Source organism: Ascaphus truei, chromosome 5 (genome assembly GCF_040206685.1).
Source record: "Ascaphus truei isolate aAscTru1 chromosome 5, aAscTru1.hap1, whole genome shotgun sequence".
Classification (NCBI taxonomy): Eukaryota; Metazoa; Chordata; class Amphibia; order Anura; family Ascaphidae; genus Ascaphus; species Ascaphus truei.
Genome location: NC_134487.1, coordinates 79571028 through 79598547, shown reverse-complemented (window position 1 = coordinate 79598547; position 27520 = coordinate 79571028). Strand labels below are relative to the sequence as shown.

Here is a 27520-nt window from a genome sequence, read left to right as displayed (position 1 = left end):
TGGGGCTACTACCTGCATCACCTTCCTGTATAAGTATCTCGGGAAGCAGAGAGTCCCTGGAGCTGAAATCAACGCGGTTCAGCTCTGGAGACCCAAGAGGTACAGCCACTTTAATATAAATAGTCACTCTAGTAACATGCAATATATTACAAAGTAATCCTATATCACATACAACGTATCAGCATAGCAGACGGTGGCAAGCTCACCTAAAAACCTGAATTAGATCAAAAAGAATGTTACATTGAAGTCTTATTTGCACAATACAATTATCATGTTTCCCTTTCAAATACTAATGCACATGTAAAGCCAGAAAGGTTTAACGACTTAAGACGAATTCAATATGTTCCAAAACGGTCACTGACTTGCTGACAGCTTTGGAACATTTTTAAATTAGACTCTTGGAGGAGGAGCGGCTCAGTGAGTAAAGACCCTGACTACAATAAACCTGAGTTTTTAGCAGGGGAACCTGGTTCAATTCCTGGTGTCGGCTCTTCTCTCTCAGGCACCAAAAACAGATTGTAAACTGTGTGTCTGTAAAAATCCTACGTGCTGCATACCGCGCACTATACTGTAAATGTGAATCGTTTCATTCCCACTGGGATAAAAGCGCTATATGAAATAAAGCTATTATATATTTAATATGCTGCTACCCAACACAGGAGGAGAAAATCTTTTCCAGCACAAGGAAGCTATGTCACAGCATATTGATTAAGGGTCGTATGGTGGAAAAGAAAATCAGAAATTAGTGATCGATGCGCTCCTTTCCTGTTTGTCTTAACATATATGTACCAATTATACAATGTTATTGTCCTTCCTCCCCACATTGTACTATGCTGCGGAATATGTTGACGCCATCTAAATAAAAGAGAATAGGGATATCCAAGACATAAAGAAATGAAAAATACACCACAAAGCACTACATACTTCTGCCGTGGTGTTGGGAGGGATAGGGTTTTCCTCTCTCTGGGGAATAGCTTCTGCTACTGACGCTGGAGCCAGATCTGCTATGTGGAGAATCCTTTCGAGTACCTGGAGATTCCCGGAAGAATGGAGATTCCCTTCTATGTGGTGAACGTTCACTTATATACGGAGTAGGAGGATAGAAGGCCTTTCTTCTGAAGCCTTCTTTGTTCTCTCTGTTGAGGTTTGAAAAATAAATAAATTATAATACACACATATGAATATATATACAGGAGTAAAGACAGTGACTGTAAACAATGACACTGAGTTTGAATCAGGGGAACCTGGTTCAATTCCCTGTGCCGACTCCTTGTGACCTTGGGCAAGTCACTTTATCTCCCTGTGCCACAGGCACCAAAAGCATAGACTGTAAAAGCATCTAGGCAGGGACTGTGTCTCCAAGAATCTCGTGTGCCGTGTACTGCGCACTATACTATACTGTAATTGTGAAGGGCTTTGAGTCACACGCACATTTTAATTTATCATATCTGGCAGAAAAATCACACAATTTATGAAAAAGTTGAGCAATTATAGATCTGTCACTGTACTGTAGATTATTACATTCAAGAATTATTTGATAATCTAATAAATATTTTTTGGAATTGCTAATGGCGTGATGACCTCATCAAGTGCATAGTTACACAATGGTGTTTAGCGAGAAGACAAGCACCTTATAAAGTGCTTGAGACAGGGCAAGAATTATGGTCCATGACGCTTCCATAAAATGTTTCCTGATAAAGGATGGTCACGAGGAGGACTGAAAAAACTAATTCGTAAAACAACGTATCGTTCAAGAATGTGAGCAGCTGGAGCAGCTGGAGCAGCGCGTTATTGATTATGCAGTCAGACAGTGCCGTTCTCGTCTTCAGCGTGCGTTTCAGCAGGAAGATATTTTGAACACACATTTTATAGAAATAATGTCAAATCTTAGTGTTTCAGTTTAACACATTTACAAGCTACAAAGGAAAAAACTCCTATTTTGCGTGTAATGAACATGAATCTACCGCAGCATATCTGGTACTTGTTGACATAATACAGTGACATCAATTTAGTTAACATCAGTCGATTGTCAACATTGTGCTTCTTATATAGTGTTAATCTACATAACAGACCTATACGGTAGTTGTGCACATCTTCATGGGGATTGAGCAAAAAATATATAAGATTATAATGAAAAACGAAAGAGTCCCTAATTTTTGCTGAACATGCCGTGTACACACACACACACACACACACACACACACACACACACACACACACACACACACACACACGAGATAGGCACAACAAAAAATTACTGAAAATATGTCTTTTATCGGGCTAAAATTTTGGCTCCCCTATGGAGCCTTTGTCAAGAGCAACCAAAAGACCACACAGTGACACCTTACATATCATAGACCCCCACGATATGGGGGGGGGGGGGACGACGACTTAAAAATACTCCCCATAGCCGGAAAAAAGGCTGCACAAAAAATGCAAGTACAACATGACATCAGCCCTATATCCTGGTGTGTATATGTGTGTGCGAATGTGAACAAGAGAATCCCCCCCAATACCAACACATTAGAATTAAGTTAAAAAATATTGTTTAGGATTTTATATTTAAGTGTTAAATCCTCCACTTTTGATTATACTACGCAACTATTTTTTTCTCTCCAAATAACTGCACATTTGTAAACGTGTCTACAGTATTTCTTCAATTAAGTATGAACCCAGTAAACAGCATACAACTAAATCATCAATAAAAAGGTGAAATTGTTAAACAAACGACTGATAAAAACCTAAAAAACCACTGTGCTAATATAAAAGTATGTTTGAGGACATACCCAAGGGTATACAGCCAAACAATCAGTACATGTGTGAGTCGCTCCAAAATTTGTTTGCATCAATATTTCTCTTAAATGTGTTAGTGGATTTCACAAGTATGCGATTGGGCTACAAAGATAACAAAAGATACAGGAAATTTGAAAAAAATATATACAGCTGAACCCAGTTATAACGCGGTCCTCGGGGGCCACCCGATCCGACCGCGTTATAACCGGGGTCGCGCTAATTTAAAAAAAAAATATATAGCCATCGCGCGCCCGATCGGAAGGAGGCAGGAGGGAGGCGCCGGCAGCCCCAGCACTTCCCCCAGCAGCCCGATCCCCACCACGATCCCCCAGCAGCCCCAGCACTTCCCCCAGCAGCCCGATCCCAACCATGATCCCCCCAGCACCCCGATCCCCACCACGATCCCCCCAGCACTTCCCCCAGCAGCCCGATCTCCACCACAATCCCCCAGCAGCCCGATCCCCACCACGATCCCCCCAGCACTTCCCCCAGCAGCCCGATCTCCACCACGATCCCCCCAGCAGCCCCAGCACTTCCCCCAGCAGCCCAATCTCAACCACGATCCCCCAGCAGCCCCAGCACTTACCCCAGCAGCCCGATCCACACCACGATCCCCCCAGCACTTCCCCCAGCAGCCCGATCTCCACCACGATCCCCCAGCAGCCCCAGCACTTCCCCCAGCAGCCCGATCTCCACCACGATCCCCCAGCAGCACCAGCACTTACCCCAGCAGCCCGATCTCCACCACGATCCCCCAGCAGCCCCAGCACTTACCCCAGCAGCCCGATCTCCACCACGATCCCCCAGCAGCCCGATCTCCACCACGATCCCCCAGCAGCCCCAGCACTTACCCCAGCAGCCCGATCTCCACCACGATCCCCCATCAGCCCGATCTCCACCACGATCCCCCAACAGCCCGATCTCCACCACGATCCCCCAGCAGCCCCAGCACTTACCCCAGCAGCCCGATCCCCCCCACGATCCCCCAACAGCCCCAGCACTTACCCCAGCAGCCCGATCCCCACCACGATGCCCCAGCAGCTCCACGATCCCCAGCACCACCAGAGGTAGCGGGAGGGGGGGAGGTTTGTGTATGTTTTTATTAAATATTCGGGGTCCACGCTCACACCGTGTTATAAGCGGATCGCGCTATAACGGGGTAGAGCTGTATATGTTTCAACTAACTAAATGAAACTGCATCTTCAAGCAATTTTGTCATCAGAAAAACATACAGTTCTGGGATTTGTTTTGAAGTAACAAAGGAGGGAGAGGGAGTACGTGGTCTGATAACTTTTATTGGACAAACAAGTAGTTGAAATGTTACATGCTTTCGAACTCTGAGTCCTTCATAGGATATGGCAGAAATACAGAAACACAATATAATATACCCACAGTGTATGTAAGAGGGATAGTTGGTTATAATGGATGTAGACAGGAAGTGTGAAACAAGGAGGTAGATATATTTTTAAAACCTTTTAACCGATTGGCTGGCGATGAAAATAAAGTGCACTAAAGGAGGATGTGGAGTTTAAAAGAAAAACCATGGGGGGATACCGAGCAGAGCACCCCGCTTAAGAAGCAGGTAGCCTAGTGTGAAAATGAACAGTGGAAACATAATGTAGACGGCTAATATTCTCTTCTGATTTGTTCTGTAGCGCTGAGCCATTGATTTGCCCAGCAATTTTAGCATTCCGCATGTATATCACAAATTTATTTGCGAAATTATGATACATTATGAGAACACACACAAAAGTTAAGAGATGAATCAGCAACTAACCATAGCACAAAGTAGTGCATTATCTGAATAGAAAATTCACGAAGATCGGATGTCAACACAGAATAATAAATTCCAGAACAAACACAGTAATAGCCAAAGGAAAAAAATAACACATTTTAAAGTAATATATTTCCCTTTTCTGCTCAGCAGAGCAAAAATAAGTAGACGTCACCACTTCCAAAATACTAAAACTTTGTGCTTTAGATACAAAAGCAGACTTTACCCAGTCTATGGATTTTTCTGCTGATTTCTACGGATCGGCTTCTTTTTACCAACAGAGAAATCCTCACTATGGGGAAGGTCTCAGATGTTGGTCATTATGAGCAATTAGGGAGGAGTGCGGGGGAGGATTATTAGACAAAAACAATGCAACGATCTGTAGATTGTCTACTTTAAATCTCTCTATGACCAAGAAATCCCGGAAGAAAACCTGACACAAGAACAAAAACAAATCCTCATACAAACAACACTGGAGAACATTATACAAGATAACCAAAAACCCCTGGACATAGCAAATCACAATCCAGGAAATAAAGGAAAAATTAAAATGAATAAAAACCAAGAAAGCCAGTGGACCAGATGGCATTGTACAGGAGATGCTGAAGTACAGTAACCCAGTGATACAAGAAGCTCTAGTCAAAATGTTTAACCTGATCCTTACTACTGGCTACTTCCCTGAACTGTGGAACCAAGGAATGATAACCCCTATTCGCAAGAAAGGAGACAGGCTGGACTCATCCAATTACAGAGGCATCTGTGTCAGCAGCACCCTGGGGAAACTGTTCAACAGCATCTTGAACAGCGGAATCCTCGCCTTCCTTATAGGACAGTGTACACTGTGTAAGAGCCAGACAGGCTTCCTGCAAACCACTGCACCGAGGATCCCATTTACACCCTACACAGCCTGATCAATAAGCACGTCCACAGCACCAACAAGGGCAACATCTATGCTTGTTTTGTGGACTTTAAAAAGGCCCTCGACTCCATCTGGCATCCAGGTCTATTGCTGAAAATACAATGGAGCAGAATACGGAGGAGAACACAGGACACCATCAAAAGTATGTTCTCCGAAAACAATTTGTGTGTGAAAGTAAAGAACAAGAGGCGACCTCTTCTGCCAAGGCTGTGGTGTTAGGCAGGGATGCAGCCTCACTTCTACAATATTTAACCTGTCACAGGCTGAGAGATGCCCATTAAACTCCACATCCCTATGTGTAACGGATACCTATGTACTATGTAAACATTATACCCCACCCCTTGTTATTCATGCTTTGGCAATACTGAAACGAGAGAGATCTTTGGGGAAGCCTTCATTCAGCAGTGGATAGACCAAGGCTGAAGTGAATTATATATTAAATTATACAGCGCTCCATAATTATTTTATGGCTGGGTGGTTCAGGTTGTTATGTATGGCACTGTAATGAAATGATCATTAAATCATATATACTACATCAATACATCTAATCACTAGAATGTTTGGAATATTTTCTACTTTCTACACAACAGCAAATTATTACAAATCTATAGATTCCCGAATAAGCTATGCAAATGTTTAAAAGGTTATTTATTTTTTCTAAGTCCCGATAAGCAGCTTCAGGGCTCGGTCCTCCGCTAACCGCCATTGACTTAAATGGAAGTGAACGCTGCGAAACGCCTTATCAGAGTTTAGTGAATCTCCCCTTTAGTATCTCCTTTAGTCACAGGCGAAAACTTTATCTGCACAGAAGTAAATCACTAACTTATGTTTGCTTACACGATCCCCACTAACTTAATGCTGATTATCTGCGCTAAACGACATGCAATATCATACTGTTAAGGCGTAAATAAAATGCACCTGGGTAAGGTGACCTTTACGTGAACTCCGGGGCCTGTTGCACACAAAGGGCAGACTTTATATGTCAATTGGCCCTCACAAAGTTTTATTACCAAGAGAATGTTTAAAGTATTTAAACGGGGGATGTTGTAGTCAGCCTTATTAGTTGACATAATAGGGCCATGTAGTTTAATCTATTGTACTGCTTTTAAGTGAGCTATCCCTTGGTTATGTGAACAGCTTTTAAGCAAACAGATTTCAACGTTTGATCAATGACTGCACTGCCATTCAGGGATAAAAAACATCCTTTGATTTATTGAACTAAACAGTTAATTATATGCCAACCGTTTCCAGAAAACCATATAGAAGGTAAGGGGATTCAATATTAAATGGCCATTTTGCAAAGTTAACATTCTGGGTGTCAAATGGCTGGCGATTTTGAGGCACATAGTGACATCTAGTGGTTATTAATATATACTTTGTGAGATGGTATTGGGAAGAGTGCTGGGAACAGTAGGCTGGTTTATTTTCACAGTAATGCCTTCTTATTTCTTAAGTGGTTATAAAGCCAGGAGCTAGAGTAGGTCTCAAGGATTAATAATGTCTCTAGATTGTAAGCTCTCAGGAGCAGGACTCATTACCTTCTGTGTCTGTTTGCGCTTGTTTGTCCTTATTTGGTATGTCATGCTCTTTATGTAATACTAGCTGATATATTTTATTTATTTATTTATAAAATATTTTACCAGGAAGTAATACATTGAGAGTTACCTCTCGTTTTCAAGTATGTCCTGGGCACAGAGTAAAACAAATAATACTTGGTTACAAGTACAGTTACATAAATGAACAGGGTATACATTATATACAAGACATTGCGTGCACAGTTAAAGAAAATATATATTATGAGCGTATGAAACAGTTACAGACCAGGTTAAAATGTGAGACAGCCTTAGATTTGAAAGAACTTAAACTGGTGGTGGATGTGAGAGTCTCTGGTAGGTTGTTCCAGTTTTGGGGTGCACGGTAGGAGAAGGAGGAACGTCCGGATACTTTGTTGAGCCGTGGGACCATGAACAGTCTTTTGGAGTCTGATCTCAGGTGATAAGTGCTGCATGTGGTAGGGGTGAGGAACTTGTTCAGATAGCTGGGTAGCTTGCCCATGAAGAATTTAAAGGCAAGACAGGAAAGGTGAACTTTGCGCCTAGACTCTAGTGTTGACCAATCTAGTTCTTTGAGCATTTCGCAGTGATGTGTGTTGTAGTTGCATTGGAGAACAAAACGACAAATTGAATTGTAGAGGGTGTCAAGTTTGCTAAGGTGGGTTTGAGGTGCCGAGCCATATACTATGTCTCCATAGTCAATAATTGGCATTAGCATCTGCTGTGCGATACGCTTTCTGACCAGGAGACTTAGGGAGGATTTGTTCCTGTAAAGTACCCCTAGTTGGCGTAGGTCTTGGTTGTCAGGGTATCAATGTGCATCCCGAATGTTAAGTGGAAGTCAAACCATAAGCCCAGGTATTTAAAACTAGTGACAGGTGTTAGGGTGGTGTTAGTGTTGGTTCTAATCAGGAGCTCAGTCACTGGAAGCTTTACAAATTTAGTCTTGGTCCCAAATACCATTGTTACCGTCTTGTCAGTGTTTAAAAACAGTTTGTTTTGAGAAATCCAGTTTTCGAGTCTCAAAAAGTCAGACTGAAGTATGTGTTGAAGGTCAGAGAGGCTATGGCTGTGTGCATATAGGATTGTGTCATCTGCATACATGTGTATTGAGGCTTCCTTACAAGCTGTGGGAAGATCATTAATGAACACTGAGAAGAGTAGGGGCCCCAGAACAGAGCCTTGCGGGACACCACAGGTGATATCCAGGGGGTTGGAGTTAGAGCCTGAGATGGACACATGTTGGGATCTTCCCGATAGGTAGGACTGAAACCAGTTTAAAGCATGCTTCCCTATTCCAGAGCTCTGGAGTTTGTCCCGCTGCCCGGGATTTAATGTTCTGGCTCCCCCCCTCTCTCTCTCTCCCTTCCACTGTCTCCCCCCTCTCTTTCTCCCCTGTTCACACCAATACGTCCCCCCCTTCACAGCTCTTTCCCCCCCAGTTCACATCTCCAATGGGCGAGTGGGTGGATGACTGAGTGGGTGGGTTGGTGACTGGGTGGGTGGGATCATGACTGGGTCGGTGACTGACTGGGTGGGAGACTTACCTTGACCGGGTGGGTGGTGGTTCTTGGCGGCAGACGGTTCCCCTCCTGGCCCTGATATCTCCGTGGCATGCGGGGGGGCAAGAGTGGCAGGCTGTGGCAGGAGGGCCGCGCCGCGCTTCCCCTCTGTTCCTCGTTGGGAGCGAGGGGGGAGGAGCCTGGAGTTGGCGTCTGGGGCAGGAGGGCCGCGCCGCGCTTTCCCTCCGTCCGGGAGCCAGCGTAGGGCGGTGAGGGTGAGAGCCGCGCCACGCTTCCCCTCCGTCCGGGAGCCGGCGCAGGGCGGTGAGGGCCGCGCTTCCCCTCTGTCCGGCAGCCGGTGCAGGGCGGCGAGGGTGAGGGCCGCGCCGCGCTTCCCCTCCGTCCGGGACCCGGTGCAGGGCGGTGAGGGCCGCGCTTCCCCTCCGTCCGGGAGCCGGTGCAGGGCGGTGAGGGTGAGGGCCGCGCTTCCCCTCTGTCCGGGAGTCGGTGTAGGGCGGTGAGGGTGAAAGGGCCGTGCCGCGCTTCCCCACCATCCGGGAGCCGGTGTAGGGCGGCGAGGGTGAGAGTGAGGCCCGCGCTTCCCCTCCGTCCGGGAGCCGGTGCATGGCGGTGAGGGTGAGGGCCGCGCCGCGCTTCCCCCCTGTCCGGGAGCCGGTGCAGGGCGGCGAGGGTGAGGGCTGCGCCGCTATTCCCCTCCGTCCGGGGTGTTGTGTGTGTGTGTGTCTGTCTGTGTCTGTCTGTGTGTAGCTGCGGGTGAGGAGAAGAGAGTGTCAGTTGGGTGACGTCATAGAGGCACAAATCTGATTGGCCAGAGGCTGAGGACCAATCAGATTCGCCGCATCTAGCACCAGACTCACAAAATTCAGTTTTATTATATACTAGCTGATATACCCGGCGTTGCCCGTGATGTAATGTTCTGCCTCCCCCATCCTCCCTCTCAATTCCCTTCCCCCCCTCTTCACAGCTGTTCAGGCTTCCCCCCTTCTCTCCTGACTCCCTCCACCCATCTCTCTCTTGACTCCCTCTCTCCCCCCCTCTCTCTCTCCCCCCCCCCTCTCTCCTGGCTCCCTCTCTCCCCCCCTCTCTCCTGACTCCCTCTCGCCCCCCCTCTCTCCTTACTAACTCCCCCCCCCTCTCTCCTGACTGAATACCACCCCCCGCCTGTCCACTGTGCGCCGCCATCTTACCGGGGGCATCTGCAGAAGGAAGGGGGTCCTTTCGGAGGCTGCCTGCCCACTGCCTGTCCCCCCGTCGGGGAGGGGGGGAAGTGAGCGTTGGCGGCTGGGGCAGGAGGGCCGCGCCGCGCTTCCCCTCTGTCCGGGAGCCGGTGGGGGGGGGGAGGGCGAGGGAGAGAGTTGGGTGACGTCATAGAGCCACCAATCTGATTGGCCAGAGGCTGAGGACCAATCAGATTCTCCACAGCTAGTACCAACCTTTCGATTGTATATATTAAGATAGATACACAACTCTGTATCCCCATTGTACTGTGTTGCAGAATACGCTGGCGCTTTAAGATCAACAATAATAATAATGGCTACAGACCTCTTATATTTACCTACTTTGGATCTCCAAATGACCAGCATTCCAACTATTTGTTCTCCTCATAATTAACATACACTATGCCAATTAAGTCCCTCACTGCTAAAGCAGCATGTTATTTCCTTTTGTATTATGATAGGGGGAACCCAAATGATAGTAGATGCACCCATCAATCAAAAGGCGATACTTAAGCAGACTGTCATTGGACCACCGGTGTTTGCGGTCATGTGATCACTCCAGAAGTCACATGACCTCCCGGCGCCGATGTAAATGCAAGTGGAGATAGCTCCCTTTTGCTTTGATCGCGCCAACCACTTCAATGGAGAGGTCCTCTGCCCGATCATCCCGTTACTGGGTGTCTGGCCAAGACCTGTGCTGTACCAGGTACGTTCCCAAGGGCATTCAAGGTTAATAACCAAAATACAGATCCTTGCCTAGCATGTCAATCTAAACCTTTCCTTGGTGGACTGACTTGTAACACTACAAATCACTGGGTTCAAATTGCAGCACTCCCCATGATCAAACAAAGCAAAATACAAAACACAATCTATCCACCTATTATTGTTTATTTTATTTATAAAAATGTTTTACCAGGAAGTAATACATTGAGATAAACTACCTCTCGGTTTCAAATACATCCTGGGCACGGTTATGATAACAATACATGGTTACACCGTATATTTTTATGATGTTCACTAGCACAACTTCTTCCACGATTGATATGGTCTCTTTCTTTTCCTTTTTCACCCATAGCCACATACTTCATTTGCAAAATCCCCAGCAGACTTTTTTTTTATTCTCAAGATACTGTATATACAAGTTAAAAACACAAAGAAGCAGGATTCCAAAATGTAATTTTAATGTAAAGCAGATTATTGCAACCTTTGAATTCATTGAATCCTTTCCTTGGCATGGTTTAAACAAAATGTATTGCGTATATTGTGCTATTTGTTTGGTTTTCTGATTTAGGGGTGAAAAAACAAAACAAATCAAGGTAATGTTTGCGCATCTGTTGGGAATGGTAGATAAAAAGTGTCAGATGGCCGAGTGATTTTGAATTACTGATCCTCCAGTATGTGTTGCTAAATTAGGATTACACATTTAAATGACTGTTTGCCTTCTGCGGAGTTGTTATCCGTTACTAGATCATGCAAAAAGCTCCAACTGCAACTTTATTTATGTAATCAGTAGCTGCATTACATGACTGGGAAGAATAACATTTCAGATGTTAGACTTGGTCTGATTACGACTCAGATAAGAAAGGTGATTGCTGACTCGTCAGCAGCTTGATTTTGCTTGGATTTTGTTTTGCTGCTTTGCCGTGCTGACTCAGGATAAGTGGCTTTGTGTGATTGCCTTTTCTACAGTTTCCCCACATTTCCAAAGGCTTTTTGCAGACTTCAGAGTGATTAGTGGCATTCCCTTTCCAGCCAGCTTGACTGCACTTCTTTCCCTCCCAGACAGAACGTCCCTTTCCGTAGCTAATTAATTGTGGTTCTGCTCCAGTCTGCATTTCTCTCCCTGCTAGAGAGGGGAGGTGTAGGCTAGACACAGTTTGATAAGTTACCCTCACACACAACAATATTTTATCTGTAACCTCTCCACACTGGAAGTCATCACTCACAGTCCGTGACCTCTCCTGTAGCGAACTAGTAATACAAAGATATAAAGGTGGTAAAAAAAAGCTTGCCATTCTCATGGCAACAAAATAAAACAGAAAAAGGTGAGTTGGTCTATTAGAGCAGTGGTTCCCAACCTTTTTTACATTGTGTACCCCCTGCTAGAAAATATTTGTTCAGCAAACCGCTAGCTAATAAATTGTATTGCCTACTTAGGCCCCGTTCACACTGCGCACTTCGTGACGTGCGCGCTCGTCACCGACCCCATGCGGCCAATGGTAGTTGTTCACTCTTGAAACTACACTTGGCTGCAAAGCACGGCATCCTGCAGTCGCAGGAGTCTTTTTCAAAGTGTGATTCCTGGCTGCAGCAGCGTGACGTCAGTTTCAGCAGCCAATCAATGCATTGGCTGCTGAAAGTGAACAGAGACTCGGCAGCTCTCTGCTCCAGCCACACACGCTTTTCTTTTATGTTTACACAGCCCCCCCCGCTCTCCGCAGTATAATAATATTACCAAGAATATGTAGTGGATTATACGGGGGGTGGACAGGGACGGCACCCGCAACTGTCTGCCACGAAAACTCATCCTCCCCCCTCCCGCTCCCCCGCATCATTCAGTCTGCTGGGCATGATCACACATCGCCAGCAGACGGAGGCGCGCACGCGCAGACTCGCACACACAGCGTCGTGAAGTGCGCTGGGTGAACGGGGCCTTAGACTGTTGCTAACAAAACAGGCAATATAGAGTCCTGAGCACGTGGAGGGAACACAAGCCTAATTAGGCCCAAAACGGCACCTCAGTGTATGCATAGGTGGTATAGTCGGGAGTTTCCAAAGCCACACCCCACAATGCTTTACCACTGTAAATGCAAAGCATTGTGGGGAGCAACGTTGGAAGCTCCTTCTATAATTGACAGCTATACACTCACACCAAAGTACGGGGCCTTACCAAGTGCGCAGTCCCCACATGGACACAGGAGAATCTGCTGTGACATTTTTTGTTTACTAACCCCTTGGAAACACCCAACGAATTCCTAGAGGTTGGCGAACCCCCTGTTGGCAATCACTACATTAGAGGGGGAAAAAATCATAACCATTATGTACTACATATTCTTGGTAATTGTGGTTGTGACATTTGGGTTTATATTTTTAGATTGTAAACTCTGTAGGGCAGAGACTGCCCAATTCCTTTTATTTAACACACATGTAACTTTATAAAATTGTAAGACGACAGTACAGTGAAATAACATACAAAGCGGCATACATTGGCTGTGCTACATGAACTCATCTAGATATATCTAGATATATGAAAAACAAGAAGAAAGAGAATCCCCAAGGAGCACTCAGGTTACTAAAATATAAAGATTTATTATAGAATATTATATTAAAACAGGGGAGGAAAAATATAAAATACGGAGACACCCCTAAATAGTTCCTCATAAGACTTAAACAGTACAAGGAGTTGACAAAGACCATATCATACTGGACTATCACAACACTGTATATTCATGAGAAAACAGCCCCACATACGCTATAAAGTGAGAAATAAATGTTAGTGAGAAATGCGCTAAGGCTATGCAACACCATGAAGCTAATCACTACATGGAGTCTGTTGATAAGTCTACCTACAGTACACAAGGAAAAAGACCAATTGGGACAAGTTAAGCTTATATCTGTGACAACATGTGTGTGCCACTAACACAGATCTAATACGCTATAATGATAAATGCTGTGTATCAGCTACTCTATTATGAGTGAAATGTATTTGGCAAACACTATAATGAGTCCCTGTGAATGCCCACCAGCAATATGGGGGAGGGGAGATAAATGAAAATCCACTAGTAAAGTCTGGGACTGTGGAGAAATAAAAAAAACTCCAAGAATGTGATTTGGAGAAAATCAAGCTCACAATAGATTATCTGCAGTTCCATCCCCTTAATAGAAGACAATGAACCCCACCACATAGAGAAAAATATATGGCTGGTGAAAATATTGACAAATACAAAATGAAAATTGAAGCGAGTCCAAATACGTATGTTCAATCAAGCGCTGTAATATATCTTCATAATACACAGTCCCGCAATACAGCTGAAGAACATGCCTCTAGAAGTCTAGAAAAAGCATCAAGGTTATAACCTACAACGGTCAAAATCTGTCAAATTCGATGATAAAGTCATAATAATTCTCTGAATGTAAGAGATGAGGATATAGATACGTGACTCCTTCCATGAGGAGAGAGACAGGGTGTCATCCCACACCTTACTAGTAGAAAACAAATATATTTATAGTCAATATCTAACCCCTTTTTCTGTTACACATAATATATATATTGTATTGTATGTCTTTATATAGCGCCATTAACGTACATAGCACTTCACAGTAGTAATATGTGACAATCATAAATAACAAATAATAGGTCATGGGAATAAGTGCTTCAGACATAAAAGTAACATTTAGGAAGAGGAGTCCCTGCTCCGAGGAGCTTACAATCTAATTGGTAGGTAGGAAGAACGTACAGAGACAGTGGGAGGGCATTCTGGTAAGTGCATCTGCAGGGGGCCACGTTTGATGTATCATGTGTATAGCATTAACAACGGTGCTACTCATATGCTTCTTTAAGCAAGTGTGTCTTAAGGTGGGTCTTAAAGGTGGATAGAGAGGGTGCTAGTCGGGTATTGAGGGGGAAGGGCATTCCAGAGGTGTGGGGCAGTCAGTGAGAAAGGTTTAAGGCGAGAGAGGGCTTTAGATACAAAAGGATGTAGAGAGAAGACATCCTTGAGCAGAATGCAAGAGTCGGGATGATGCATAGCGAAAAATTAGGGCTGAGATGTAAGGACGGGCAGAAGAGTGTAAAGCTTTAAAAGTGAGGAGGAGAATTGAGTGCGAGATGCTGGATTTGATCGGAAGCCAGGAGAGGGATTTCAGCAGGGGAGACGCCGAGACAGATTTAGGAAAGAGTAGAGTGATTCTGGCAGCAGCGTTTAGGATAGCTTGTAGGGGAGACAGGTGAGCGGCAGGAAGGCCAGACAGCAGGAGGTTACAGTAATCAAGACGGGAGAGAATGAGGGCCTCAGTCAGAGTTTTAGCAGTCGAGCAACAGAGGAAAGGGCGTATCTTTGTAATATTGCGGAGGAAAAAGCGTCAGGTTTTAGAAACGTTTTGAATGTGAGAGGAGAATGTGATAGAGGAGTCGAGTGTGACCCCTAGGCAGCGTGCTTGGGCTACTGGGTGAATGATCGTACTTCCAACAGTAATGTGGAAGGAGGTAGTAGGGCCAGGTTTGGGAGGAAAAATGAGGAGCTCAGTTTTGTGCCTTGTTAAGTTTATGTCGGCAGAGGGCCATCCAGGATGATATCGCAATGAGACATTCAGAAATGTTGGTCTGTACAGCAGGTGTAAGGTATGGGGTTGAAAAGTAAATTTGTGTGTCGTCAGCATAGAGGTGATATTTAAACCCAAGAGATGTGATTAGGTCATCTAGAGAAAGTGTGTACAGAGAAAAGAGAAGAGGTCCCAGGACAGAGCCCTGGGGTTCCCCCATAGAGAGATCGACAGAGGAGGAGGTGTTAACAGAAGAGACACTGAAAGTACGAAGGGAGATATAACAGGAGATCCAGGATAGAGCTTTGTTATGAATACCAAGAGTATGGAGAATGTGAAGGAGAAGAGGGTGGTCTGCGGTGTCAAATGCTGCAGAGAGGTTGAGTAATATGAGCAGAGTGTAATGACCTCTGTCTTTGGCAGCATGGAGGTCATTAGTTATTTTAGTGAGGGCTGTTTCAGTGGAGTGAGCAGTGCGGAAGCCAGATTGTAGAGGGTCTAGGAGAGAATAGGTGTTGAGAAAATGGAGCAAGCGAGAGAATACAAGATGTTCAAGGAGTTTAGAGGCAAAAGGCAGCAAGGAGACAGGTGGATAGTTAGTTAGAAATACAGGTAGGGTCAAGCTTGCTGTTTTTGAGTAATGGTATAACTGTTGCATGCTTGAAGGAGGATGGAAAGGTACCAGAGTAGAGGGAAGAGTTAAAAATGTGTGTGTGTGTGAGAGAGAGAGAGAGAGAGAGAGAGAGAGAGAGAGAGAGAGAGAGAGAGAGAGAGAGAGAGAGAGAGAGAGAGAGAGAGAGAGAGAGAGAGAGAGAGAGAGAGAGAGAGAGAGAGAGAGAGAATGAGGTGATGGTCAGAGAGAGTAAAGGGGGAAATGGAGAAATCAGAGAGAAAAGTTTTTAGTGGCCACCGATGTGGGTGCTGGCTGCAGTCCACTGTTGAAGGTCAAAAGAAGAGGTTAGAGAGAGAAAGCGGGAAGCCCAAGGGAGGGAGGGGTCATCAATGTGGGAGTTGAAGTCACCAAGAAGAACAGTCTGAGGAGAGAAAGAGAGCCAGGATTCAAAGTGAGAGAGAAAGGCAGAAGGGGGATGGATAGAGGTAGGTGGGCGATAGATGACCGCCACGTGGACAGGGAGATGAGAGAATATCTGGACAGTGTGAGCCTCAAAGGAGTGAAAAGTAAGAGAGAGGGAGCAATAGGAAGATACGGTAACGGCAGAGAGAGGAGAGCAGGAGCCCCACGCCTCCACCCCTGCCATCAGGGCGCAGTGTGAGAGAAATAAAGGCCACCATAAGAGAGGGCAGCCTCCAGAGCAGAGTCAGACTGAGTGAGCTCAGTTATAGCAAATAGGAGGAGAGAGTGAGAGAGAAAGAAGTCATGCACCAAGAGGAACTTGTTAGAAAGGGAGCGAGCATTCCAAATGGCACAGAAGAAATGGAGAGGGTGGCAGGGGATGGGTATGAGGTTGGATGGGTTGACACCAGGAGTAGGAGTTGCATTTGACAGGCGAGGACGAGAGCATGTAGAAAGAAGGCAGAGACCAGGATTGGGAGAGATATCCCCAGAAGCAAGGAGGAGACGCATGGATAGGAAGAGAATGTGTGAGGCTGATTTGCAGGGGTGTGATTTAGTGCAGGGGTGTGATTTAGTGCAGGGGGTATAGATGTGTAGTGACAGAGGGCACAGGTAAGAAAAGAGTTCATGTGAACGGAGAAGTGGTGAAGGAAGGAGAGATGGAGATATACGAGTAGAGTTAGAGACATAATGAGGCTGGTAGAAAGAAGTGCATATTTTGAAAAGAAGTGAGGTCATAGCAAATATAAATAGTAGAGGTGGCATCAGCAATAGTTTAGTGCTAGTATGTGCAGTCTGGGATAGATGATATCCTCCTTTCCAGCGTAGATCAAATCCAGGATTCAGAGCCAGTAGGTGTTGTCCACTTGTTCACTCCTTTTGAACTCCTTTTTAAACCCCAGTTTGCTTGCTACTTAAAAGGGCTACTTGGACATGGGCTGCAGACAGCTTAGGGCTGCTAAGTCTGTGGTTATATGAGCCTAAGATGTCACCTGACAGTTTAGTTCAGCCTGCTTAATTAGCACATGTGACACACACACACACACACACACACACACACACACACACACACACACACTATGCTCGCATCTCCAGTGAATGTTACTCGGTGGGAAATCACCTGCTAAGCAGATAAATAGTATAGCATGTAGGTAGGTAGTGAAAGGTGAAACTGATTAAAATATTTTTTGATGGTAAACCTTAGCTTGATTCACGGCTGGAACAGAAAGTACCTCAGTGGTAATTTCTCTACATTTGTAGCAATCAACCCAGTTTGAAGCCCAGTAACCTTGTGCAAGTCACTTTATATTTCCCTGTGCCTAGATCAAAGAACACGGCCCTGTTTGTGGAACCACTCTGGGTCTACACTGAATAAACTCATCTCAAACACGGTTCTACCAATAGAGACCTGTAGTCAAGTGCACACTAATTATTCCCGAGTAGTAGTGTCTTTCAGACACCCCTTTTCTTGTCTTGAAAACATTTTAATATCTGCTATCTGCAGGCTAAAACAGTTTAAAGAAACTCAAGCAGTGTTTGCGTTCCATGCGTGTGAAACCAAAAATGAAAGCAGTTTTCTTAAGGAAACATTGTACACGTGCCTGAACTGCATGTTGTTTGTCTCTGCAGCGTAAGTACATGGGTACATATTTTTCCCGGTTTGAGCCAATGATTATTCTGTAAGGGCAGTTTGTACCGCTGTCTTTGTTGACTTGATTTTACCGCACGTACACAATCGGAAACACTTAACTTTTATAAAACAACTATATCTATAGTCAATAAAGAGCTTATTTTACCATGGCCAGATAGCATGCAAAGCACCACATCAAACTACTGTTCATATACGCTGTAGAACCAGCATTGCTCTCCTAACATACAGTCAGTCAACATGCAGGGAATTTCCCTGTAGGAGTACCCACCCCACATAATTAGCTGTCAAGTTGATTCTTATGTAACCCCCCCCCTATGGGATTACAACAGTCTTCTTGGGGTTAATGGTGCAGACCCATATAGGTAATGATACCCTCAATCCTGTGTAATAGGAAAAGTGAGTCAGCATGCAAAGCCCTGCCCTGTGTTGTCTGGAGGCAAGGACATCAGTGGGAATATACAGTATATAGGAAGAAGGGTTTAGAAGTTAGGTTTCTGCAAGAGTGAGAGTGTAGGAGCCTCAGTGTATATAATTAAGACGTTCTGTTCCTGAGTAAATAGGACAGACGAGCCCCCGTTTATTATGTTCTAGTTAGGGACAGTGCCTCTTCAGATAGGGGCTCGAGAGATGGCCAAGGTGAAACCAGTGGTTCACAGAAGAGGAGGCATGCACTCCACCTATGTCCCCATAAGGGGGACCCCAGGGGGCCACAGGATCAGCTCTACCAGCAGATCCACCCACGCATCAGTTACTACCTGTCTAGAAGTGGCAGTTCAGAGACAGAAGTGGGGTATAGATACCCTGGCTATAGTGAGTTGGCCAAAGCCTGAGAAGGGGCCCCTATTGACAGAGCGTAATGCTGGACTTTATGCAGAACAGGGACCGGTTAATTAAGGAATCCTGTCAAGTGTCCGCACCTATCCAAGGTGTTAAGCGAGGGTGCCCTGGGATGCAACGGTCACGAGTACAAACAAGCCATAAAAAAGTATGGCACCTATATTTATATGTACATGCAAATGGATGAAAGGAGTCCTAGTAAAAGGGGGCATAAAAAAAAAAAGTACGACAAAAATTCATAGCGCCCATCATGTCAATCTTTGCAACCTCATCGCGCAGCCATATGAAGCCTACACCCTGAATAAGGTAAAGCCTTCAGAGATGCTACTATAGAGACACTGACGTAAACTCCTTAGGAGCGGGGCAGGGAGGGTTGCACTTATTAAAAAATGTGAAAAATGTGAATATATTGGTCTACTTTTAGTCCTGTGACCAAACACCAGCAAAGCAGCAATCTCAAACAGGGTTTTAAAAAAATATTGGAACCAGTGGGGTCCTGTGCAGGGGAACCGTGCTATATACTACGCCTGGCAGCCCCCAAGGTAGGCACAGTGGTAGTTCCTGGTGCAAATATTATCATTTATTTGTAAAGCGCCAACATATGCCGCAGCGTGTACACTACAGTGTGCATACACTAACACACGCACCCACACTTCAATTACATAAACAGAATGACATACAAATAAGTGCAAACAGATACAGAAGGTAGAGACCCTGCTCCTGAGAGTTTCATCTATAGGGAATTAGGGGCAATGTTGAAACAAAAGGTAAAGCGGCAGCACATTGTGGGATGGAGTATGCCTCAGGGTGGGGTATGGTTCAGCCGCACCGCTGGATATATTAAGATTTGGGGGTGTGGATAGCAAAAATTAACATATATCAAATATTTAAAAAAAAAAAAAAAATTTAAAGAAAGAAACGGCATAGTCCTTTCACACGCCACAATGTTATTTTTGATTACTGAGCCAAAAGGAAGTCTTGTTTGTGCTTCTCCCACTGAAGGAGACAATGTCCTGACTGCAAAGGCAAGTCTCTGCCGAAAAAGGGAACTTTCAGGGCCGGCATACAGCTGCCTGTATTCTGTTTCTGCAGCTCTTATAGGAAGGTTTACACCCAAATAGGAGCAAGTACAAAGTCTTACTGATGTCATGTGTGCGTTATTGCTGACGTTGATTGCATCTCCACTGTTCATAGACACAAAGCACATCTTGAAGTCATTTTTATTCTCTTTTTTACCTCCTCGTTTGCTAATTAAGAGCATATATTTCTCCCTCTAGTTTTAGATTTATTTTCTGATGGCCAGGAAAGCATTAAGATACTGTATGTTAAAATATAACCCGCAATACTAAAGCATTGCATGCTGCATAAACTAACTTAAAGCAATAGCCCACGTCGACTGCCATTTTTAAAATGTATTTCCTTTACTTTAAGAGACCTCTTCTTGCTCTTTCCGACACCCCCGACACATCTAGAGGGGATTGCTGCTTTAAGTTCTTATGGCAAATGTTCATAACCTGAGGGGCGGCAGGAAGACCACCACAAAGCAATGTATTCAAAGACTTTCCAGAGCTGATTAGGTTAGACAATGCCATGGGAGCCTAAATCACTGTTTATTTCAGTCATGCTTAGCATAAATAGAATAATAACTGTTACGCTTTTATCTTTTAATTATCTGCATTTTTGCCATACAACAAAAACAAAGCTGCAGGATTTATTTTGCTGAAAGAAAACAAAGTCTATTAGACGCAATCTTTTAATTACCCTGGTCGGGCATGACGTCTTTCATGGCAAAAAAAAACAAGAGAGCCAAACTAAACTTCGCTAGCTTTGTGTGTCATGGGAGTTCCTTACATTTGGCCATGAAATAAACAAAGCGATACAAAAAGAACACATTCATGGACATCACAAATAATCAACTAAGTTACACAACACTCTGTAGGATGTATTATTTGGATAGGTATCAAAACCATATGAAGAGCCATATAAGAATTGTGAAAATAATATAGGCATTAACCATATCTTATTCTCCAACCTCCATCATATATCCACGTTGGGTCTATACCCAATATTGTGCGAACCCTTTCCCGGAGAACCTTAGGAATGGACTGAGCATCTGGAGGCAGGATTGATGTTGGTCAAAATCCTATGTTTTTTTTAATAAACCAGTTGTGTAGTATTAGATTATACTTGCTGCATACCTCCCCCCACCCCCCACCCAAACTTTATGCCCTTTGTAATAATTTTTTTAAATCTATTAAGCTTCCTTGTGTTGATAAAGCACCTACGTAGGAGACTACACCACTTCTGAAATAGGCAGCCCCGTTGCGTGCCCTAGGAAGAAGGATCTTCACCGGTCGATCGGCAGCATAGACAATTGCTTTGCCGCAAAAATAAAACAAACAGTCAAAAATATATGGCCAAGAGGAAATGCCCCTTTCAGGTGCATTCGAATATAGTAGGTGGATTTGTGCTATGTGCTAAATGTGGTATAATCATGGACGTGGTTAAATAGATCCCCACCTATTTTGATTACACTTGTTTGTTAATTAAAGATGCTCTCAGGTTCACTGATCTCATTTTATACTGATCATGGGGGCTTTTTTTCCCCCTTTCTTTTCTTCTCACAGAAATACAAATGCGGTCTATCATTTCATACAACATTCAATCATTATGGTCTCAAATTTATGACTACTATATATAACAGGAATAAAGAACATAACACAAGGGAAGTAATGTTAAGTACAGTGATTATTTTTTTTTCTTTGCCAAACATGCCAGAGATTAGTCTGAGTCTCTAACACCTATAGCGGTGGCTGGACCAGCTAGCTCTCTACCTTCCCCGGTCATGTACGTTCTAATAAGATGTAGACAGTGACAGGCTATCCTATGGGGTTTTCCCCCTCCTCATGCTGAATTCCTGAGTGACAGGAGTGGAGTTGACACATGGATCTGTGATAGCCAATGGTGGTACAGATACTGGGCCCTCCCTCTTTGAGCTGCAGGAAGGAAGTGCCTAAATTATAGATTGAAGTTAAACCCCCTAGGGGTGAGACCTTCAGGTTGTTCCAGCCTGCCCTGCATAGGGTAGGATGTGTTGGAAACGTCTGCTCCCGGCCGGGAGTGAGACATGTGCTCAGCCCCTCATGGGCTGAACACATAACCTAATCCAGCTGGGCCTCATTATTACCTCATTATTACCCGCACGCCAGTACCATCCAGAAGCCAGGGATCTACCCTATCAATTTGAGCATACGCTGCAACAACACCAGCAGTGGCTGCTGTAATAACGAACATCCTCATCTGTACTTCTGGCTCCGTAGTCTGTGTGGAGGTCATAGCGGGGACCCCCTTCAGACTTGCTGAAGCCCCCTATGTCTGGAGGTGCTGACACCAAGAAGAAACAGAACCAGAAGAATCTCTAAAAATCTGCCCTGTACCCCCACACCATCGTGGGAAACTCATCTTTCCTGTTCCCTCGCAGGCAACCAGCACTACACCTAGCAGTCGCATAGCCATAATCTCCCAGAGAGAGAGGGGGGGGGAGGGACATGTGCTACACACCCTTAAAAAGGATGAGGACTTGCTGTGCATCCTCTTAAGCACAAGTGCATAAAAAAAACCTCTATAGTAATGGACGGTTATAAAACAATTATTGGGTAAAAATATATTTGACAAAGAAAGAGGCAGAGAAGATAAATCTTTTTCAGCAGTGTCCTATGTTACAATACAGTTTTTGCAGCTGTCCCCCTGTCTGCACAGGAACTCATAGGATAAAGCTGAAAAACAAGAGACTGTTTATATTCAAATCAGACCAGGTAATACCAACATAAACATTGTGTTAAAATCAATGTACTGTACATATGATTTATTTCCGTAAAGATTCAGGCCAGCACACAATTCACTAAACTGAAGTCTTTTCAACAATACTATTTTTACACAGTGAACACTGCACTGTCTCAAACCCCAGCAAATCTAAACAAGACAAACCCGGCTTGTTTCCATTTTAGGGCAGGACCATTGGATCGTTACAAAGTTATATCTAGCCACAATTATGGAAATACAATAACCTTGTAAAATCATTTAAAAACATGTTGTGCTATTTAGAAAGAAATTGAGTACACATTTTTCTTTACCTGGTTCTTCTCTCTCTCCTCCCCCCTAACCCCCCCCCCCCCCCGCCCCCCTTCCCACTTGTGATTCGAGTTGAGCACATCAATCTTTCCAAAGGGCATTTTTTTGTATTACATTTTTTTGGCTAGTGTTATGATAAATACATTTAAGGAGGCTCTTGTACAATGTCCCAAAGGAAATGCTACACACTCCTGCTGAACAGGCTGCTTGTGAATGCTTTAATACCATTCCATAAATCCTCCCAGCCAAATCCCTGCTCTTTAAGACAAAGATCAGTTTACATTGCAAGAAATACTAATCCCAAAAGCTGCACAAGGCCTTAATTCAGTATCGGAAGGTACGACTCTTCCCGATTGCTATCCAAACAAAACATACATTTTTAGCCCTCTATAACAATACATTTCATTACACTTTAATGAAACTCTACAGAAAAAAAGCCTGATGCAATAATGCTTTCGTTACACAAAATAAAGTATGCAACCTTACTACACAAGTATGAAAAGGTGCAATTGTATGTTCGACTTCAGGGGCATGTAAATGAAAAAAAAAAAAAAAAAAAAAATATTCAGTTTACTGTAATGACCTTATCCTGTACTCCACTAATAGCAGTGGGTACTAATTGGTATTAGCTCCTCCCTCAGCATAGATAGGACAGGAAACTCATCTGCAAGGACCTGGGGTATCCGCCCCTCCCTTTCCCTGCAGAGGAAGTCTTTGGTTTCTCCCATACCTATAAACGTAACTGATATATTGTACATTAATTATAGGTAGGGTATGATGTACCCACTGCCATTAGTGGGGTACAGGAAAAGAAAATTACTGTAAGATGAATTTTCTATTTTCCCATTCTCCACATGGCAGTGGGTACATTGGGCTATACCAAAACAATTATCCACAATGTTTAGTTAACTGTTTAATACAATCTACAGATCGCATGCAGAACGTTCCTGCTAAAGCTTGCTTCAGCTGAGGCTTGTATGTCCGGCGTGTAGTATTTCTCAAGGTGTGAACGAGGATTGCAGCTTTACAAATTTGCCTCGGAGATGCTTGGGCTTTGAATGCCCATGAGGTAGAAACGTGCTCTGGTCGAATGTGCCTTTAAAAGTTATGGGCAAGTTTGATACATTAAGTAATCCATTGCAATATGGTTGTCCTCGAGGTTTGCTGCCTTCTTCTAGGACATGTTGGGATTATAAACAATCTATCCGATTTTCTGTATTTTCCCATTTTAGTAAGTTTACATTCAAACACCTTTCTACACAAGTGTTGTAGTTTGACCTTTTTAGGATGAGCAGGATTTAGGCAGAATGATCTCTTATTGAGGAAATGATTTTTGGAAGGAAACGTGATACAGTTCTTAGGACTGCTTTGTACGGCTGAAAATTTAGAAAAGGTTTTCTGCATGAGAGCCTGCAATTCTTCCTCTCCGCTTGCAGATGTACTGTAATTACGGTCTTCTACGTCAAGTCTGCAACGGTTTGAACGGTCGATCTACTAGCGCACTACTGAAAGATCCCACGTAGGTACTATGCATTTTATTTGTGGTTTCTGGTGCCTGATCGCCTGTAGAAATCTCAGCCCTAATTTATCCAAATGTTGTATCTTTTTCTAACAAAGAAGATGACATTTGGAGTTTTTTCCCTGCTTAAAACAAGCCTGTAGAAATGAAACCAAGGTGACAGGGTGAGGATTGAAACAGATTGATGTAATTTTCCTACTCCATTCCTGAAAACAGCACCAGACAATAATAATTATATGAAGTTGACAACTTTCTGGCTTACAGAGTTTATATTGCTCTGTTAGAAAAGCCTTTTATCTTTAACGCTTGCCGCTTCATTTCCATGCCGCCATTGCCAATCTCCGTTTCTGGGTGCTGTGCTGGGCCTTGTTTCAGAAATTTCTAAGACAGTGGGAGATGCCAAGGTAGATTTGGAAATATAGAGTAGCTGTCTGGCACACGATTCATCTATATCAAACAAGTTATCAACGGCCAGTGCTCACAAATAAGAGGGATTGTCATGAAGGGTCCCAAACAAAGTCATATGGAGAAAGGAATAATCCAGGCACTCTTTTAAGCAGTTTATTCAATAATGAAACCAACGTTTCGACTGCCACACAGTCTATCAAGGTGAGGGCTGACACGCATATAAAACGCATAAATATATACCCTCTTACTCACCCATCCTAAGTCACTACAGCTGACAATTGGCGCGAAAACGTAACGAACCGTGACGTCACGGCCGCGACAGGGGTCCACGCATGCGCACTACCCTGCTCACATCAATGTGAGCCCGGCGTCAGCGTGAGACATTCCGTCATGCTAGAACCGCATCTGCCCTCCCCCGGTTGATATGGCAACCTAGACGCCAAACACAGCACTCGTAATCAAAACACCATTCTGTGAATGGGTATTGCACCAGGAACCGGGTGCCAGGTACTGATCCAACGGTATTAGTGCAACATTGTGTACAACAAACATTCCATATCAGCCATGAGGGTCATGGGTATTGAGATTATACCACCACTAAAAGGAGCCTTAGATAGGAACACTACTCTATTAAGGAGGCAAGCGTACTGGATTTTTCATTTACGGATAAGTACTGGAGGTGGGCGCAACGAACAATTGAACCTTAAATGTTTCCTTGACAGGCGTTTATAGTGTCTCAGCTGTAATGGACCTGCACCTGCATACCTCCGTCTACTCCTGTTCATATTATACATATGCATGCTGGAAGATTTATTACTAGGGATTACTTATTAATAGTTTTGTCTCAGTGACACTTCTATCTTTGTGTGTTATATGTTTGTAAGTCTTTGTTGTATGTCATGTCTTATGGGTTTCATTTAGTGTATCATGTCCATTTACTTTCACTGTTCCCCATTGTATATACACTTTTATTTGGTATATGTTTGAGTACTGATGCTCTTATGGGTATTTTGCCCTTTAGTTATGGGAACATTAGGTGGTACTTGTATGCTGGGAATTGGTTCTTATGTCTATCACTCATTTTTTTGGGATCTTGCTATTAGCTAGTCACTGGCACCCGGCTGCTGGCGCTATCCCCACTCACAGCATGGTGTTTTGATTACGAGTGCTGTGTTTGGTGTTTAGGTTGCCATCTCAACCGGGGGAAGGCAGATGCGGTTCTAGCGTGACGTGCAGTCGTCATGATGGAGGGCCGCACGCTGACGCCGGGCTCACATTGATGTGAGCAGTGTGGTGCGCATGCGTGGACCCCAATCGCGGCCGTGATGTCACGGTTCGTTACGGTTTCACGCCATTTGTTAGCTTTAGTGACTTAGGTTGGGTGAGCAAGAGGGTATATATTTATGTGTTTTATATGCATGTGTCAGCCCCCACCTTGATAAAGACTGCGTGGCAGTAGAAACGTTGGTTTCATTGCTGAATAAACTGCTTAAAAGAGTGCCTGGATTATTCCATTCTCCAATGTAGATTTGGAGCAATATTCACCAGATGAGAAAACAATATCATCCTTGGCCAGTAAGGTATTATTGTTACTACACCCGTCTTGTATTTTTCTTTCTTAGGGTCTTCGCTATAAGAGGTATCGATGGGAAAATATATCCTAAATTGAAGTTCCAACAGAAAACCAAAGTGTCTACCTGGCTAGCCAGAAGGTGAATACCTTGAGCAGAAACTTTCCATCTTCCTGTTTTGATCTGTTGCCATAAGATATATTTGGGGTTATCCCAACTAAAGTATGAGCTGTTGGGATACTTGCGAGCCCAGTTACCATTCTCCTGGGTGGATGATGTTTCGGCTTAGAACATCAGTCGTCGTTTTGTGGGGTCCGGGACTGCGAATTGCTATAGTATAGTTGAGCTAGCGATTGGGCGAAGAATGAATAAATGCTGCCTGAGCTGTATTGTACCGTAGCAAACTTGTTGAGAGGTTGCGGTAGGATTTTGGCCAAATACCCTGTGCCAGTGCCAAGGAAGTTCCCAATTGTGCTCCCCAACCAGACTTGTTAGCATTGGTGGTGATCGTTTACCAGGTTTCTTCCGGGAGATAAAATGTGTTCTCTGTGTTCTGCCGATTCTCCCTCCATTTTAAATCCCACTTTGTTGAGGGATAGAGACATACTCTTTGGTGTAAGGAGTCAGAATAGGGAACAAAGCCCCATAGTATAGTGCTCAAAAAGTGATATGATATCCAGGAGTGCAGATGATTATGCAATAATCAATTTGTGAAATGCATTCAGTGACCAAGTCCTTTTCAGCAGTGTATGAGATATAAGAGACGGTTCATAAACTTTAGTCCGATATGGACATTTGAGTGTCTGCTTCAGATAAGCACTGTGTGTGCATGGAGCATTGCAAAAGGAAGTACGGGGGTACGGAAGGGTAAGTGGACCCTAAAGGATTTCATGGGTCCGTATCAAAACTAAAAGGAATGATGATGGGGCACACGGATTTCCAAAATAAAGAGATTTATTAAAGCATACACCTTTGTATATGCTTTAATAAATCTCTTTATTTTGGAAATCCGTGTGCCCCATCTTCATTCCTTTTTGTATGCCGTGGATTGGATGCAGCCAATCGTACATTGATGGGAGCACCGGTAATTGTATCACTCTTTATCATATTGTGGTGTGCAGCATTTACTTTTTGTCGTATCAAAACTCCCCATCCATGATAACCAGCAATACCCGATATTGTGTTTATCTTGTAAACCAAGGGCTATAATGACTCCACAAATACTGTACCTTCAAAATCAATAAGCAGAGAAAATCTAGGAATGAAAGGTACTCGCTGAATAAGTGA

The 27520-nt window shown here is 44.1% G+C and overlaps 1 protein-coding gene across 5 annotated transcripts in view; it reads right to left on the bottom strand.

The window, feature by feature from the left end:
* The window catches only part of PPHLN1 (periphilin 1), a 118830-nt gene that overhangs the window by 72908 nt on the left and 18402 nt on the right, over positions 1 to 27520 (bottom strand). For 4 of the 5 annotated variants that reach the window (XM_075600090.1, XM_075600089.1, XM_075600088.1 and 1 more), the window contains exon 6: positions 925 to 1136. In XM_075600090.1, the coding sequence (XP_075456205.1) occupies positions 925 to 1136 (212 nt within the window). The remainder of the gene's footprint in view (positions 1 to 924; positions 1137 to 27520) is intronic. The other variant, XM_075600091.1, reaches the window with a different exon arrangement.